The 16,825-nt window shown below is 35.9% G+C and overlaps 2 protein-coding genes across 2 annotated transcripts; one reads left to right on the top strand and one right to left on the bottom strand.

Annotated features, from left to right (window-relative positions):
- Positions 1-303: 303 nt before the first annotated feature.
- LOC112177700 (annexin D4) lies at positions 304-3,079 on the bottom strand. The gene is made up of 6 exons (XM_024315963.2): positions 3,017-3,079; positions 2,503-2,675; positions 1,956-2,174; positions 1,140-1,364; positions 912-983; positions 304-701 (listed from the first exon to the last, which is right to left on the bottom strand). The coding sequence occupies exons 1-6, from the start codon at positions 3,060-3,062 to the stop codon at positions 495-497; spliced, it is 942 nt and encodes a 313-aa protein (XP_024171731.1). The 5' UTR covers positions 3,063-3,079; the 3' UTR covers positions 304-494.
- A 9,011-nt stretch (positions 3,080-12,090) lies between these two features.
- On the top strand, positions 12,091-16,279 carry LOC112174793 (annexin D3). Its single transcript, XM_024312608.2, has 6 exons — positions 12,091-12,253; positions 12,556-12,701; positions 13,826-14,053; positions 14,748-14,960; positions 15,148-15,237; positions 15,921-16,279. The coding sequence occupies exons 1-6, from the start codon at positions 12,178-12,180 to the stop codon at positions 16,122-16,124; spliced, it is 957 nt and encodes a 318-aa protein (XP_024168376.1). The 5' UTR covers positions 12,091-12,177; the 3' UTR covers positions 16,125-16,279.
- The last annotated feature ends 546 nt before the right edge of the window (positions 16,280-16,825 follow it).

The following is a 16,825-nucleotide window of genomic DNA, read 5'->3' as shown; positions in this document are numbered from 1 at the left end:
TCCTTTTCCTAAGTTGCTTGGGAAGACGACAGAAAAAGGTAGAGTAACAAACAAACAAGTGCATCGTCTCCTTGCTTCTGTTTTGAAAGTAAATCATCTCCTTGCTTCTGTTTGAAAGAGTAAGTCGTCCAAATTAGGTGGCGGTGGGGGCAGTATTGCCCACTAGCAGAAATATAATAGCAATTTAGGGGGAAGGAAGGTATCGCTCCTTTTCCTAAGTTGTTTGGGAAGACGACAGAAAAAGGAAACTGGAGTCGCGAGGGAAAATAGTTTATCAGAATGTTGCTTCTATGGGATTTATATTTAGTCGTGAGGGATCTCTTTATTAAATGGTAAAATCACTCGCTGATGAATTGATTTATTGAAGTTTCTCTTGATGCTAAAACAAGTAATAATGATACAAAAAAAGAACACTAGCAGGCATCCATGACCAACAATGAAAAAGAGTAAAACCTCTTAAAACCATTTCAGGTAATCCCAACAAATCCCAAATTCTAGGTCCTTGCAACCAAGGTAAGCAAGAAATCCTTATAGTTCCCATTAGCTGTCTCTTCAATTTTATTGGATAGAGAAACTCCATATTGGTTCTCGTAATCCTCTTTGATCTCTTTCATATCTGTGTCAGCTCGGGTCACAATTACTCTAGTCAGTCCCTTTTTGGTGTTCTTATCCACATCATTCCTCAATGCCAATTCCAGCACCTGAGGGAAAAAAATTAAACAATGTCATCCACAATGGCCAGATATCCGGCATGTTATGCATGGAAAGCCGAAAATATATCTGAACTAAACATCCAGAGATGATTCCACCTAATAAATGGCTGACAACATGTGACATCTGATGACATAACATGCCAGAAGAGAAAATGTTTAAATGCTATGCTCTGTAATTTGATTGCAGTTTTGCCTTACCTTGCTGAAATATGTCTGAGGAGTACATAGGCATTGCACCGTCTCTTTTAACCTCAAAGCAACATCAAGATCCTAAACAAAGCACTCATTAGGAATCAATGCCTATATATAAGCTCAATATTTATCAATTTAAATGAATGCAAGGGGCCGGGCTGTTTAAAGATTAGAAGTTCAGCCAGCTTGAAATGTTTTGCCACCTGAGTTCATTTTGTATTTTCGAATACATACCTCATCGATGTTCTGGCCAGAAATCTCCTTGTAGTGTTTATATACTTCCCGGAGATGGGCCTTGCTCCTTGTTGATAGTATCCTAATCACCTCATCATCTTCGATGGGGTTTGTCTTATCTGCATTCTTAATGGCATGAGAGAGTGTTTGTGCCTCAGATTTTGCGGTGTCATCTTTAACCTTTGCTCCTTCATACCTATAGGCACTAACAAGTGCAACCAAGAGCTGTAAAAACAAAATGCCACAAGGAAAAGAAAAACACTAGTTAAAAGCCTTCACATGTTCATGTCATATATCATATAAAGTGAGTTCAGAAAGGGAAGTGCTACAAGGCTTCCATTTTGCAATCCCATGGATATCTGCTGGAGGAATTCAAACAACACAATTGCAATCACTGGAAAAGTGTTGGAAAATGGTTTTTCTACATGACAACTGCTATTCTCACACTGATTTTGTCATTCTTCACTTCAACTTCAATATTTTATTACTTTTGATGCAACATGATAATGAAAGGGGAGTAGGAACAGCATTGCCATTTCTGTAATAGGTTTGGAAGAACAGTTTCTGACACTACAAAGGTAAAGGATAAAATGTCCAGTCTATTAGAATTACATTATCCAATTCCCTACATATTTGGTAGAAGCAAAAGTATCACCAAGTTTTTGAAATCTCATCTCTATGAAAGATGAAGTTGGTAAATATTTTATAGTTTTACCCTAGGTCCTATATTTCTGTAATCTCGAGTTGTACCATTGCAAATCACAACTGTGAAATAGGCACTGTCCTATTTAAATATATTAGGAAGATGGTCATTACCTTTTTTTCAGGGCCATCAATGTGGTAGGCAACATCTTCTTCAATGGAGTGGTCAAAGAGGGAATGGTAGGCCTTTCTAGCTCCTAATAGCTCTTCTGAGGATCTAGTGCATGCAATCTCTACAATGACACCATAGACTTCTGGCCCTTTCTTCAAAGCCTCCTTCACCAAGCGAGCATCTCTTTCCCATGGATGCATAGCCCATAACACCACAGCATTCTGAAAAAGTTCATATAAAGGAACTCATCAGCACCCTGTCCATCAAAATCCACATATATAGAATTTGAAGATGGATGGTCATTTCATTCGACAATGTCGTATCTCAGATTATTAGGATGTCAATCAAGGATATATCTAGAGTACCAGACATGTTTCACGGGCCTCTATCAACGAACCTGATTCACGTACAGGCTAATAACATAGGACCTTGAATATGTGTGTGTTATCATTTGACATCAATTTGAGTAAGCATACGAAAATCGAAATAAAAATGTGTCACGAAAGTAAGATAAGTGAATGAAAATGAAACATGGGACAAGAAATGTACCTTAAAGCGCATGAATTCATGCTTGAGAAGTCTGACACGGTCATCGTTCCATCTCTCAAAGAGGCGTTCATCCTCTTTGAAAAGATGGGGAGTTCCTTTCCTGAAACATTTCCTCTCCTCAGGATGCGAGTTTCCCAATATTGATATCAATGACTTCTCATCAACTCCAAGCCCTGCATTAGTTCATTACTCATCAATGACAAAAATCCAAATCAGTAGATAGAGAGAAATTTCCCCACTCATTTTCTAAAGAAACCCATCCCCAGCAAAACATTTCTTCCCTATACAACTTCAGGTCAATATCATCTAGTAAAAAAAATCTATAATTTTATTTGAACATTGGACCAAATAAAAACTGGAGAAATACGTATGTATATTCATAAAATGTTAGACCAAATTCACAAATAAGATTGCAGACAAGAAAAGGAATCAAAATGGGCAGTAGCTAATAAACGAATGTAATTGAAATGGAAGATGATGAACAGGTGAAGATTGAAGATTTGAAATGGGGGACCTGAGAAAGCGTTGTTGAGAGTCTTCAACTCATCAGTGAGAGCCATTGTTCGTTTAAGCCAACGTGTAGAGAGATCTTCTCCCCCATGCTGATTATATATGTTCCAGTCCAAAGGTTAAGGGGTAAATTAGTAACTTCACCAGGAGAATAGCAAAGAAACAGCCCATAAGATTTCATTACAGTATTTATGGATTTTGACCTGTATTAATTAATTAATGTTATTCAATTCGGCGTTTCTTGCAGACGAGTCCACATATTCTAGGTGTGTTTTACTATGTATTCCCAGGGTTTTCTGCAATTTCTAATTTTCGCCACCCACAAAGAATTTATGTTACCCCCCATTAAAGAGATATTTTTCGTTTCTCTTTTCCTCTTATTAATTCGATCGTTGCCATCACATAGCTTTTCTTTTAAATGACATATTGTTCACTTAATTACTTAAAAAGCAAAATTCCACATAATGAGTGGCCTCTGTGCTGTATTTACAGGCTCACTGCAATCTTTCTACTCAAAAACATTTTAAAAAAATAAAATAAATAAATAAATAAACAAAATCCTAAAATGGCACGTGCAAATTATAGCACTACAAAGAAATACTCATAATGTATTTCAAAAGTGAGGTATATCTAGATCCATTTTATTAAGATTGTTGATGGTTTTAAAACCAACGGATGCAAGAGGAAGAAAGTAGACATGGTTATCTCTATGTTCTTTTATAATGTCTTTCGCGTTTAGGTGAAATCACAGTCTATCACTTAGATTTTGATCGAGTAATTTTTTAAAGGTTTATGAGTGTTTTTTTTTTTACCTAACTTCATAGTTTATAATCGTGCTTTAAACATTTATTCAGAATGATAGATACATACATTTCATTTAAATTCTAACAAATTGACATTATCATTATCTCGAGAAGAAGAAATAGAGGGAGAGATGTGAATTCAAGGACAAGGTCATAATGCTGCAAAGCATGTGATGAATTCAAATGTAGGGATAATATATTTCCATATATGCAAACTACGTATGGAACATGTGTTTCCATATATACAAAGCTAAAATGAATAATTCTTAGTTAATTATTGCTTCATCTTCATTTTGCATGTGGGTGAAGACATCACATGGTCATATCACATTGATTGACAGTGAGTCATGTACGTGTTGGAACAGGGGTTTGCCACTTTGCCTTATCATCTTTGTCCCTAGCCTCCTTAATGCATCTAATCGATTTGGTAGCTAGCTAGCCTGGATTGAAATTATTTTGTTACTTCTTATCATTATATGCTACGGCATCTAGTCACCGACTCTGATATCCTTTGACAAAAACAAAAAACAAAACGACTCTGATATCGACCAACAAGAAAAAACACTATATATCTATGTGGTATCAAAACTTGAAATGAGAAAGTTTTTGACGAAAATTTATAGATCATATCATTCATATGGTCATTTCTTCTATAAAAAAAAAAATTAAAAATAAACAATAATAATAATAATAAAATAAAAAACTGATGCGACTGCCCTCAAGCTTTATTTAATGAAACACAAGGGATGACATAGAGCCTGAACCCCTGTTTACAATAAACATCAAGATATCAAAAGACTATAGATCATACAGTTATTTATCTGTCCTTGATTGTACATTGTAAAAATAGCTAGGCTATTGTTTGAAATAAATGGACGATCAAAAGAAGTTATGTTTTATTATTTTTTAAGAAAAATTCAGTCACCGTCCCCAAACTATGCTGCCAAAGCTAATTTGATACCCAAACTCTCAAAAGTATCAATGTGATATCCAAAGACATATTTTGTCATCAACGTGATACTTCCGTTCAAAATTTGTGACGGTTCCATTAAAAAAGTGACGTGGCAAGCACATGAAGACAAAAAAAAAAAAGACCAATGTACCCTTTTCTTTTGTTAATTCATTTTTTTTTCTTATTCTTTTTCCTTCTTCTTCTTCTTCTCTGATGATCTAGGAACTTTCCCAGAAAACTTGACATCATCATCATCATCATCAGGAGAGTCGATGATGCTTAAGCCTGCTTTACTACTACCCCAGCTCCTCTTATGCCCATGAAGAGGTGGTCTTGGGGACCTAAAGGGGCTGCCTAGATTCGAAAACACCCTAAAATCTAGAGGTGAAGTTGGTCTCCTAACTGAATCAAAATTTGTTAAACCTATAAGACTCAACCCCACAAACAGACTAGGGACAATGAAAAAAAAAATTACTTTTCAGATTTGGTCCAAGAACATCAGACCAAAAATGTGACTAGACCGAGCATTAGAAATTGGCATATGCTCCATTTGGTGTTGATGTTGATCATTTTGAGTTGACCTGGTTTGCTTCCTCAACATTATCTCAATATCCCCAATTAAGCACCAAAAAGCCCTCTTTTTCTTTATCAAAACCAACGAAGTTCAAATTAATACAAGAACTAATCAACAATCAATAGCTTATAGTCATCCAGAACATCACAATCCATGAGCTACGTTGTACAAAACAAATACAACAAACACGATTAAACCTCTCACATACATAACCCTTTTTTCTTTATAGCATCAACCAAATTCCAAAAATCCTTCACAAAACCAATATATTATACCACTTGAAGCTCAATCTCTCACCTTCACATGAGAAAACCCAATCTGGAAACCTCCTTGCAATCTTTGAGCAAATGTCCTCTTCCCAATTTCCTCATCCTCTCCAGCCAAAACTTGTCGCTCACCGCGGACGACATCATCATCATGGCCACGGCAGTCATTGAAATTGAGAGGGCTCAGGAAATGTAGATCGAGAAGGCGAACGAGAGGGATCTGACGACGGCGGGTGTGGGCTCGGATCAGGTCGGCGATGGGCGAAGCGATTGGGGAGTCGAATGAAGTGTTGGGCCCAATGAGCTCGGAGTTTTGTGGTGGTTCGACGTCGGAGTTGAGGTGGGGAGGTTGTCGTTGGAGTCGGCGTCGGATAGGTCGATGAATTCCTAGAGAGAGTCTTGATCGGAGTCTTCGAATTGCAAGAATTCAAAATCTTCGAAGCTGCTGACGGAACTTGCCATGGTTGATTTTGGTTTCCGATTTGAGAATGAAATTTTAGGGCTTATTCAGTTTAATTTTGAGAGAGAGAGAGAGAGTTGAAATTTTGGGGGTTCTTGTTCTTCGGTTTAAGTTGAAGATGAAAAACATACATTTTTTTATAATATATATATATATATATATATATATATATATATATATAACAAAATTGGTGTAAAAGTACGACTTTGCCCTTAAAATTTTTTCACATGTATGACACGTGATCATTTTTAACGGAACCGTCACAAATTTTGGACGAAAGCATCACGTTGATGTCAAAATATATCTTTGGGTATCACATTGATACTTTTGATTGGCCTTGGCAGCATAATTTGGGGACGGTGACTGAATTTTCTCTTATTTTTTTACTCAGATAACCTATATATGCACTATGCCATAATGAAACTTTATGTTGTTGAATTCCGTAGGGGAATTGTGAATCACGTTCACCACTGTTAACAAATCTAGATAATTCATGTCATTGTATAATGAGCATCTCCAAACGTACTCCAGTAATTGCACAGAATAAAATCACCAACTTCTCTGCATCTAATCGATCTCCAAAGTAAGTAAGAAGCTAACATGAAGAGTTGATTGATAGCATAGCTCGCTCTAAACGTGTGAATACAAGAAAACAAAAAAGAATAAGAGAACATGTGATGGGAGGAATATTGTTTTCTATTTCTGGGGAAAATAATGGAAAGGCGTTGTATTTGAAAAATCCATACTTGCGTAGTGTGATCAATGTGACCAGAAAGAAAGAAAAGCTCCCTCGCTCAGTTGTGTGGCACAAAATCTCACTCACCCACATGCCTTAATTTCATTAATCTAGAAGCATACCATTTTATAGTATATGTAGGACACATGGTCGTCATAATGCAAGAGAATATCAATCTGGGAATATCTTCCCTATATTATTAGTTCTATTATTGATATATAAACTAATCATGCATGGAACATGTGGTAGTTTTAAAATGTGTTTCCATACTGTCTCTATGTTTGTCCATAACTTCTTTGCTAGTTCAGTCCATTTGCATGTTCAATCAATCAATTAAATTTTTAATATATTAAATAAGAAAAATATTTTGGAGTTTTTGTATAACTCGCAGCATTATTTTAGTGTTAAAATTTTATGATTGGTCAGTCAGACGTGTCACCCTACACAATACTTTGCGCTGTAAATTGAAGCTCGCGTTATGCCAAAATTAAGTGGTATATAATTATTTTTGGGTTCTTTTGCAAGAGAGACTATTAATTAAAAACTTTCATGTTTGAGAATAATTAAAAACTTCTTTATATTAAATAAAAAAATATACTGAATTGATGAAAATGGTGCAAAATGACAATTTAAATCAAAAATAGAGTGAGAACGAAATCATTTAGCCAAAGATGTGGTGCACGTACATTGGCATTATTTAAGCCAGAGTTAAGATGCACTCACATTAAAAAAATGTAATGTAACCACATTTGGGTCCTTGATTCAAAGTACTAAAATTAATTAAAATTATCTCACTTACCCCTGCAACAAATTTTTATTCCCACTAACCTAATTTAAAGTGAAATAACAATTTTACCCTTAATCTAATTAATGAATTACAACCACTGTCATGCCCACCACAACTGACATCTTCCGGCGCCGACTAACCGAGACGATCTTGCCAGCCATCCCTCCTCTCATTCTCACCTCGATCTCTCTCTCTCTCTCTGACCTCGATCTCTCTCTCTCTCACCGCCGCAGCCTTCAGGTTCAGATTTTCCATCGCTCTCACCACGCTTGCCACGTCGCCAGAAGCAGTAGAAGCCCGGGTTTGGGTGGTCGACTGGTCATGCAAAAGATGCAAAACGACGGAGGACGTTTATAAGATCAATGACCTTGAAAACGAATGGGTGTATGGCATATATTCAGCTTGGATTGGTATATGGCTGTCTACATTATTCAACATGATTTGATTTAGATGGCTTGATTTGATACCATTAATTTGGGTTGAATTAGAAATCATATATTTGCATTAGAGTTAGTATTGATCTGGTTCAATTGGGGATGATTTTTTTTTTTTTTTTTTTTTGAGAATAAGAAACTTTTATTAAAAGAAGCCAGATTACATAAAACGGGATCGACCGGTGGTGTACAAGAATTCCCCACTCTCCTCCCTGAAACCTAAACCAGTTACGGGTCCGTCATGAATGACCTCCATGAGTCGAAAGGGCCCAACCCCTAACCACCTATATCGCCCAACCTCTCGGGCTACATAGAATCCCGAGAATATCAATACTACCTCATAGACAACCGCCAGAAAAACCAACGCCCTCTTCCACACCGTGTCCCAAAGGTTCCAGACCACGTGCAAGGATCGCTCGTCAGCACATTGACCATAAAATAAAACCAACAATGGACCAATTCGTCCCCAGGAAAGACACCACATCCATGGCACCTCAACTTGACCCAACCCTAGCTCAAATGAGTAGGGACATACTAACGACCAAAAAACCTAACCAAATTACTAACCAAAAAAACTACCTTAAACAAAAGCACAAACCAGCCGCTGCATTCCACTTCTCTTCCTCCAGGTGTTCTGCCGGTAAACCACCACCATAAATCAATCCCTTCGAGCTCGTCTCGCCGAAGAACTGCAACCCGCGCAACAAACCACACCAAACCCCCTGCCGGTTTTCGATGGGATCCAGGCCAAAACCACATACCCAAACCAAAAACCAGGAAGAAATTAACTGTACCATGTCGCCTGTTTGCTTCCACCGGCTTGAGAGCCTGAAACCACCATTGAAAGCTCCACCATCGAAGGCTCCGACTATCGACACAACGAAGAGCAGTAACCAGCCCCATACAATCCATGGTATGCCGCCGCCACGATCTGGTTGCTGGCCACCTACTCCATGTTTGCACCGTCGTCGAACCCCAATCACCCATCAACCACGCCTGCGCAACCGCCTGAGAGGAGGGACGCATCATACAGAACCCAGACCAATGAAGAAAAGGCAATACCTGAAGCCACGAGACTCCACGAACCAATCCGGCAACACCCGCCATCCGTCGATGAGGCCAGAAGCCATGGTCGACGCGGAGGCGCAACCGGACCAGCACTGAACAATCCCCTGAGTTTCCCAAACCCTAGTTTCTGTCTCCTGTTTATGCGGAGCGTTTTCACAAAAGAAAACCGTAATTGTTCCCCTGTAATTGGGGATGATTCTTACCACTGTGAGGTTGTTGCAGAAGCTGGTTTATTGAAGACAGAAGGATATTCAGGACGGCTGAGAATAACATAAGGAGCTTGGCAGTGAGTGTGTGGTGATAATGTGCTTTTGCCTAATCGGGTTTATTATGTGAATTGGTCAGAGAACACTTAACACTTATTTCATTGGTCATTTTGGATAGAAATCCTTCTCCTGCGGTTGTATATTCTTATAATTAGTCATTGAACATCTACCATTTAGTATCCAATTAATACATGAAATGGAAATTGCATAAATCATTTTCTATGAAATGCTCAAATACTCTAATTTCCCTAATTGCATAAATTAGGGTGTTTGAGCAAATGGCTATTGGGTTTTGGGTGTTGGCTTCTGCCTAGGTTTTGGTAAACTCATGGTAAGTCTTGGTGCAAATATATGACATTTACCCAGAGTATTTTCGGGTTGCCTAAATTAATTAATTTTTTTTTTGTCTATTGTGTGTGTGTTGGGGGGGGGCAATATAGGTTTGTTAAACGTCTATTGGGGGACAATAGACATCTTTTGGGGGGCAATAGACGTTTCTAAATTGATATAATTTCTTTGTTTTTTTTCTTTAAACAAAGTTTTATTTGTCTAAATTTAGGAAGATTAGTTCATATTCTGACGATCGAAAGTTCTATTGGGGGACAATAGACGTCTATTGGGGAGCAATAGAGGTCTATTGCCCCTATATTGGGAGACAATAGATGTCTATTGGGGTATAAACCTTTCCGATGAGGTTTTCAGAAAAATCCAGTGGGCGGCGGTCGGTGATAGAAATCCGGCGACCGGTGACCGGCTTCTGACGAAGTCTTCTATGGTTTCTCTCTCTTCCATTTTCTCTCTCTCTCTCTCTCTCTCTAAGTAACAAAGAGGTGAGGGTAAAATAGTATTAAAAAAATTATAAAAAAAATCTTAATAGGGTATTAGGGAAGATCTTTTTAGAGTGTTTTGGGTAAAAGGGAATTAAAAAAACTTAATGGGGTAAGTGGGAAAAAAATATTTAGAAATGAGGTAAATAGACAAACCCTAAAGTCCTAAACTTTATTTATTTATTTATTTATTTAATTTGATTGAACGACTAAAAATTGAGAATGAGAGTTTCTATTGGGACCTCCAAATCTGCTCACTTGACCTCACTCTATTATGAATTATTAAATGACATATATAACCTACTATAAAATGACTATTAAGGACAATAATTATACTAAAAAAATATTATATTTATTTTATGCAGACTTTCCTATTCAATAATATTAGATTTCCTTATCTATTTTCATTTTCCAATTTCACTACATACTCATTAAAACATTCATATATATTTAATAAGAATAAAAAGTATGATTAAGATCATGTGACATAAAAATGTATGATATATATGTTGAACACATATTGGTGAGGGAAAACAAAATAAATCATCTTATGATTTATGACCTAAATCTAAGTCAATCCATTATATTTGCAAAAAAAAAATTAATTAATTAATTAATCATGTAGTACAAAAAATACAGAAAAAAATAATAAACAAATAAAAAAAGAATATTTTTTTTTGAGAATAAAAACAAATGATTTCTTCATTTTTTTTTTTTGCACAGCTAAAATAGAAAAAAAAAATAATAGTTCATGGCATTTTCTTATTGATTAGACATTAATTTTTGAAACTCACGTTTGATTAAGAAATGTATATTTATTTAAGATTTATAGAGTGATTAAATCATTGAAATGACTAAATTTTTTATTTTAAAGATAATAATTTGTTTGCAAATTATATGAGTGAGGTTATTTGAGGAAGTTTAATGAGGTTTAGTAAGTAAATTTAGTATTTAAAAATTTAATAAGAGGTGTAAAAAGCATAGAGGTCAAGTGAGTAAATTTGGAGATTCCAATAGAAAAACTCATTGAGAATAGATCGACAAGCCAAATTTCGATATCTTAAAACGAAATCAAATGGTGTTTAATTACATTTTATCGGGCTATTGACGAAGTCATGAAACCGACTCATAATACGTTGCATATCCCGATCAATTTCTTTGATAAACACGTTCATTACTTGGCTTTATTTTCAAATAAGTTAATGCACTCAAAACTGATGCTTTCATGATTGTAACGAAATTCAAATGCAATCGCCCATATGAGTTTACATCTTAACCTTATGTGAGCAATAATTTAACCTGTTTGTAAGTTTGTGGGTACGTCAAAACCACAAATAAATAAGAGGCTATATTTCGTATTTCGGCAAACACCGAGGACTTGATATAAAGTTAACCTAGTTATTTTTTGTTTTTGTTTTTATCTTCCACAGTTAACCATACATTCAATGATTCAATAATTTTTCAGGTCATATAAAAATATCTATAATTTTTTCTCTTACATAGTTATTATATTATAAATCTCTGTTTACTCATGCTCAACTCAATTTAGAGATTAATATGTTCAAAAAAAATTTAGACATTAATACCCACCTCTCTAGCCAAAAGAGGTAAACTTAAAAAGGAAAAAGTTTTCTATGCACGGGCGATGCAAGTAAACTAACAGATTCAGAATATATTTGTTGATATTTATAGGTAACTTTTTTTAATAACAAAAAAATATACTTAGATATTATCTAGCCTGTATTCTTGCTTGTGCAAGTGCATATCAATACACTGATTACTCTCTCGCTAAAAATGTAAAAGAATGGGTTTTAAAGAAAAATATGATTAAGTGAGGGGGTATGTTTGTAAATTTGAAAAGATAGTGATTACAAGAGTTTGACTGGAGCGAAGTTTCAGGGTGACAATTAAGGAGGGAGAAACTGATATTGCCACACTCTGCAACTCATCATCGTCACCATTGTTGTTCATTTTCAGAGAAAAGCTGCGGAAATGAGCGGTCTCAGAGTACCAGAAGCTGTTCCTTCTCCAGAAGAAGACTGTGAGAGACTCAATAAAGCCTTTGAAGGTCCTTCTCTTCTTCTGATCCAAAAGAATGTGTCTTGAATATTTTTTCATGCAATGTCTGTTAATGTGTTTGGTCTAAGAGTTTCCAGATTGTCTTTCTGATTTTCAATCGGTTGGTTTGATTTGTTCATGCTTCAAATGATCTGATTTACATATGATAATCTCTTATAATCTCTGAGTTTTGACATTCTACCTTGAAATTATGTTCATGAATCATTAGTGTGATCAATGAATTCGCTGCTTCCATTCTTTGATCAATCACCTTTCTTTTTTAATTATAAGTGTTTCTCTTAATGAGTATAGGATTTGGAACTGACGAGGAGGCTGTGATATGGATACTCGGACATAGGAATGCAAGCCAAAGGAGAAAAATCAGAGACACTTATCAACAGCTTTACAATAAGTCCCTCATTGATGCTCTCCAATCTGAACTCTCCGGAGATTTCAGAGTAATTTTCTACAACCCCTTACTCTTCCCATTTCTTATAATTCATATACGGCCCAGAAGAAAAAATTCCAACTTTTAATGTGAGTCGTTCATTCAAAGGCCATATTAAATGTCTTGCATAAGCATGGAAAACACATTCCTTGTTGTTGTCTGTTATTTTTCCTCTTTATTGTACGATACTACCCACTTTCTAATTATTCTGGTTCATAAAAGACTTGGCAAAGTAAAGTGTTTGTTAAAGAATGTGAATGCAAGCTATATTTCAATCTCCTGTTTTTTGTTATTGCTCTTCCGTTATATATGATACTACAACTTTCTAATTATTCTACTTGATGAATAAACTACCAAAACATAAAGTACTGTTGAGTGAATTATCAATATATATTATAAATAGTTAACTAACTATGTGCACTTCACTTAGCATTTGTGTGTTCTGTGAGTTTTCTCAGTTGCAATCACTTGCTTAAAGTTGCTTGGAAAGTAAAAGAGCCGACGAAAATTAATATATTAAAACGCATTCAAACATTGAGAGGTTTCATTCTCTACCTTACTACTGCTATTGCTGAAATTGGTCGGACTCTTAGTCACAACATCAGCCTGGTTGATTGCTCACAGAACAATTACTTGTCCAACAGTGTCAGTACAAAAATTAAGGATGTAGGCAATGTAGCTCATTAAATCAGAGTTAAAATTCTAAAATTTATCATTGTTATCCTTCATCACCTGTTTTTTGTTCAATCACATTATAGTATACATCTACATGTTCCCATTCCAAAAGTTCCAGTTAATGCAACAGACTCTTACATGGCATACATCATGTCACTATCTTCCGTAGCCTTGATTTAAACAATGAAAGAAATGTTTCAGAAGCCATTAAGTACCTAAGGAGTGCATGGTATTGTTGATCACTAACATGAATTCTTTTGTTTTGGTCCAAAATTTTAATATTTTATGACAACACACTTCTATGGGATGTTTAGAATTTTAACCAGGAAAGTATTGGTAATGAGGTGTTTACAAAAATGAAAACCATTAGTCACTGTCTTCAATGGAAACAGACATGCATAAAAGTGTTACCCCTTCCATTTGTTTATACGTAACAACATAAGTAATGACGTGTAACAGGATGCAGTAATTTTGTGGACATATGATCCTCCTGAAAGGGATGCTAAAGTGGCAAGAGATGCACTAATGAAGAAGAAGAAAGGAATAAAACACCTGAAAGTGCTAGTTGAGATAGCATGTGCATCATCTCCTCAACACTTGATGGCAGTGAGGCAGGTCTATGGTTCACTCTTTGAATGCTCACTTGAGGAGGACATTGCATCCACTCTTTCCCTCCCCCTCAGAAAGGTGAAAGCATATTTGACTAGCTAGGAAACATTAGATTCATGTACTTGGTAAATTAGAATTATGCACGAATCACTTGCATGCCATTCGCTAAAACCTGTGGTATCTGTTTCTGCTTGGCAGTTGGCACTCTAGCAATTACTAGAGTTAACAAAAATGGCCGAAAGTGGTTCTTTGGTGGTGGTCTGAGAAACTCCCATTATGGGATTCCTACTGTCATGATTCTTTTGTGAGGTAGAAAGAGAAGAGCATTTTGCAAGGATAAGAGAGCTATTAGTTGATGAAAATAATGGAAAAGAGTGCTTATCCTTGCAAAAGCTATTTGGTAATGGAAAAGATTGGGGGTGTACGTTGTGTGTCAGTGAGTTAGTTTGGCTCTATAGTGCCAAAGTCATTAACATAGTAGTGAGCGTCCCTGAGTATGTAGATTATAAAAGTGGTAAAACCTTGATTGTCTGAATTAGTATTAATGTAGTCAATATGAGGGAAAAAAGGAAAACAGTCATACTATAGAAGCATACATCTCTATTCTCTCTTTTGTCTTGCATGTTGGCATAAATCACATATACCTTTACGACCACTTTTCATTACCATAGATAAGTTGTGTCTTTCATTGGAACCACAAAATTTGCACTGCTCATCTCTTACGGTTTTATATTGTTGCATCCTACTGACTCATAATGTGGGTTGCCCACAGCTTCTATTGGGTTTAGTGAGCTCCTACAGGTATGACAGACAGGTAGTGGATTCAAGCATTGCCAGTTCAGAGGCATCGAAGCTATATGAAGCCATCAAGGCAAAGCAATTAGATCACAATCATGTTGTTTCTATACTCAGCACAAGGAATATGTTTCAGCTCAGAGAAACCTTTGAGTGTTACAAGCAAAACTATGGAACTTCCATTGACGAGGTATTGGCTCTGGTTTTCTACAGTTTACTAGTAAAAAAAACTTGTGATTTTTCCTGAAGTTCCCTTTGTTTAGTTTTTACTTTTATTTATTATTATTATTTTTTTAATATTTTTTTATATTTATTTATTTTTTTATGGAGAAAAAGACTACAACAAAACACTAGAGTTCCCTTTGTTTTGCTGACAGAACATTAAAAGTTGTGGCAGTGGTGATCTGGAATCTCTCTTGACCTTGGTAATTACTTGCATAGATACACCCGAGAAACATTTTGCACAGGTAATTTCATTCCCTAACGCATCAACATATTATATAGTTTATTTTTCTTAATTTGACATGGCTTCAAAGTTCAAACTGGAATGGCCTTTATTAGACTCCAATTAAAGAATAAAGGTGGTGTTTGGTTGGATTAATGGGAATACTATTTAGATATAGGCATAGTTTGATCTCATACTTATTAATTCTATCCAAATAATGGAATACTCTATAACTGGTTTCTGATTTTCTCCCTCATTAGCCCCTAGAATAGTTTTAGTCTTACAACATTGGGCATGCATTGGTGAAATGCATCTAATCCATCTTTCAATGTTTTAACATCTGAGGCATTTGGATTGGTTGAAAATGAATCGCGATTCTATGAAAAGGATGGGAAAAGGACAATGTGGATCAATTTCTCTTATGAATTATTGGTAATAAAACAATGGACAGTGTAGTAGAGAAAATCATTGGCCATCTTGATATCCAATATTAAACCTCACTTCCAATAGACTTTGTATCTCCTCTGGACCATTGCATATTTTCCCCTTTTTCAATGATGTTCAAATCCTCATTGTAAGGAAGAATATTGTCTCCTATTCCATTTTCTGGTCAAGCAAATACCAAGCAGATATGTAGAGAATTGATGTCTCACTGTTAGCAAATGATCTGACATGAGTTCACGTTGTTACTTGAACCTTTACCAGGTCATCAAAGATTCTGTGGTTGGGCTTGGGACCGATGAAGATTCTCTGAATAGAGCCATTGTAAGCAGAGCAGAGATTGACATGATCAAAATCAGAGAGGAGTATTCCAAACTGTCCAAAACCAGCCTCGAAGGTGATGTTATAGATGACACATCAGGAGAGTACAAAAACTTCCTGCTGACCCTGCTTGGACAAAGATTCTGATTCATTGTTCCCATTAGCACCCATTTCATTCAACTAAGACCTCTGATTTAATTTTAGCATAAAGAAAACATTGGAGTACCTAAACTAGAATTTACCCTGCTTTATACTTCGGAGTACCTCTGATATGTACGTAATTTCAAATTGCTTTTATACTTTTTCTGCTTCTTTTTTCTTCTTTTGGGTAAATTGAGGGCAGAAGAAAACCCCAAGCAACAAACAATCAAGAAGAATTATCAATCCTAAACCCAGAAGCTCCATCAATATCCCCAAATTATCCCATGGCCCCAATTAGCTAGACTATCAGTCACATAACTTTTCTCTCTAAAAACGTGGTTGATCTCATAATATTGAACCGACCAATTCATTTCAACTAGAAGAATGGTAACCAAGTCAGTAGCGAACTTAAAATATTGAGTTGGTATTCGACTGATTTGGTAACCATCAAACCAAATGGCAGTACTAGTAGAAATTGTGAATTTGACACAAAAAAAAAACAAAAAGTAGAATTTGTGAATGTCTGGCAGCTCTCCTTCAAGATTGTCAACTTTGAATATAATTGGTAAGGCACACCCATTACTCCATGAGAAGATAATATTTGGTCCTTTATGGTGTGCTTTGATAAATCGGTTTGGTATATGAATTGATCTTTGAGACATTGGCAATGCCAATGCCTCTCCTGTGTACAGTAAACTATGCACAGA

This window comes from Rosa chinensis, chromosome 1, assembly GCF_002994745.2.
Source record: "Rosa chinensis cultivar Old Blush chromosome 1, RchiOBHm-V2, whole genome shotgun sequence".
In the NCBI taxonomy this organism is placed as follows: domain Eukaryota; kingdom Viridiplantae; phylum Streptophyta; class Magnoliopsida; order Rosales; family Rosaceae; genus Rosa; species Rosa chinensis.
The sequence above is the reverse complement of the archived record's forward strand: the minus strand, read 5'-3'. Positions and strand labels throughout refer to the sequence as shown.

What these genes read in the sequence shown, in the direction of transcription:
- LOC112177700 (XM_024315963.2), bottom strand. Translation starts at nt 3,062, where the DNA reads ATGGCTCTCACTGATGAGTTGAAGACTCTCAACAACGCTTTCTCAG. An exon ending in ATGAATTCATGCGCTTTAAG is followed by an intron (nt 2,175 to 2,502) that starts GTACATTTCTTG and finishes GAACTTTTTCAG; the next exon opens with AATGCTGTGGTGTTATGGGC. An exon ending in CTCAGACATATTTCAGCAAG is followed by an intron (nt 702 to 911) that starts GTAAGGCAAAAC and finishes TTTTTCCCTCAG; the next exon opens with GTGCTGGAATTGGCATTGAG.
- LOC112174793 (XM_024312608.2), top strand. Translation starts at nt 12,178, where the DNA reads ATGAGCGGTCTCAGAGTACCAGAAGCTGTTCCTTCTCCAGAAGAAGAC. An exon ending in TTTCCCTCCCCCTCAGAAAG is followed by an intron (nt 14,054 to 14,747) that starts GTGAAAGCATAT and finishes GGTTGCCCACAG; the next exon opens with CTTCTATTGGGTTTAGTGAG. An exon ending in CCGAGAAACATTTTGCACAG is followed by an intron (nt 15,238 to 15,920) that starts GTAATTTCATTC and finishes AACCTTTACCAG; the next exon opens with GTCATCAAAGATTCTGTGGT.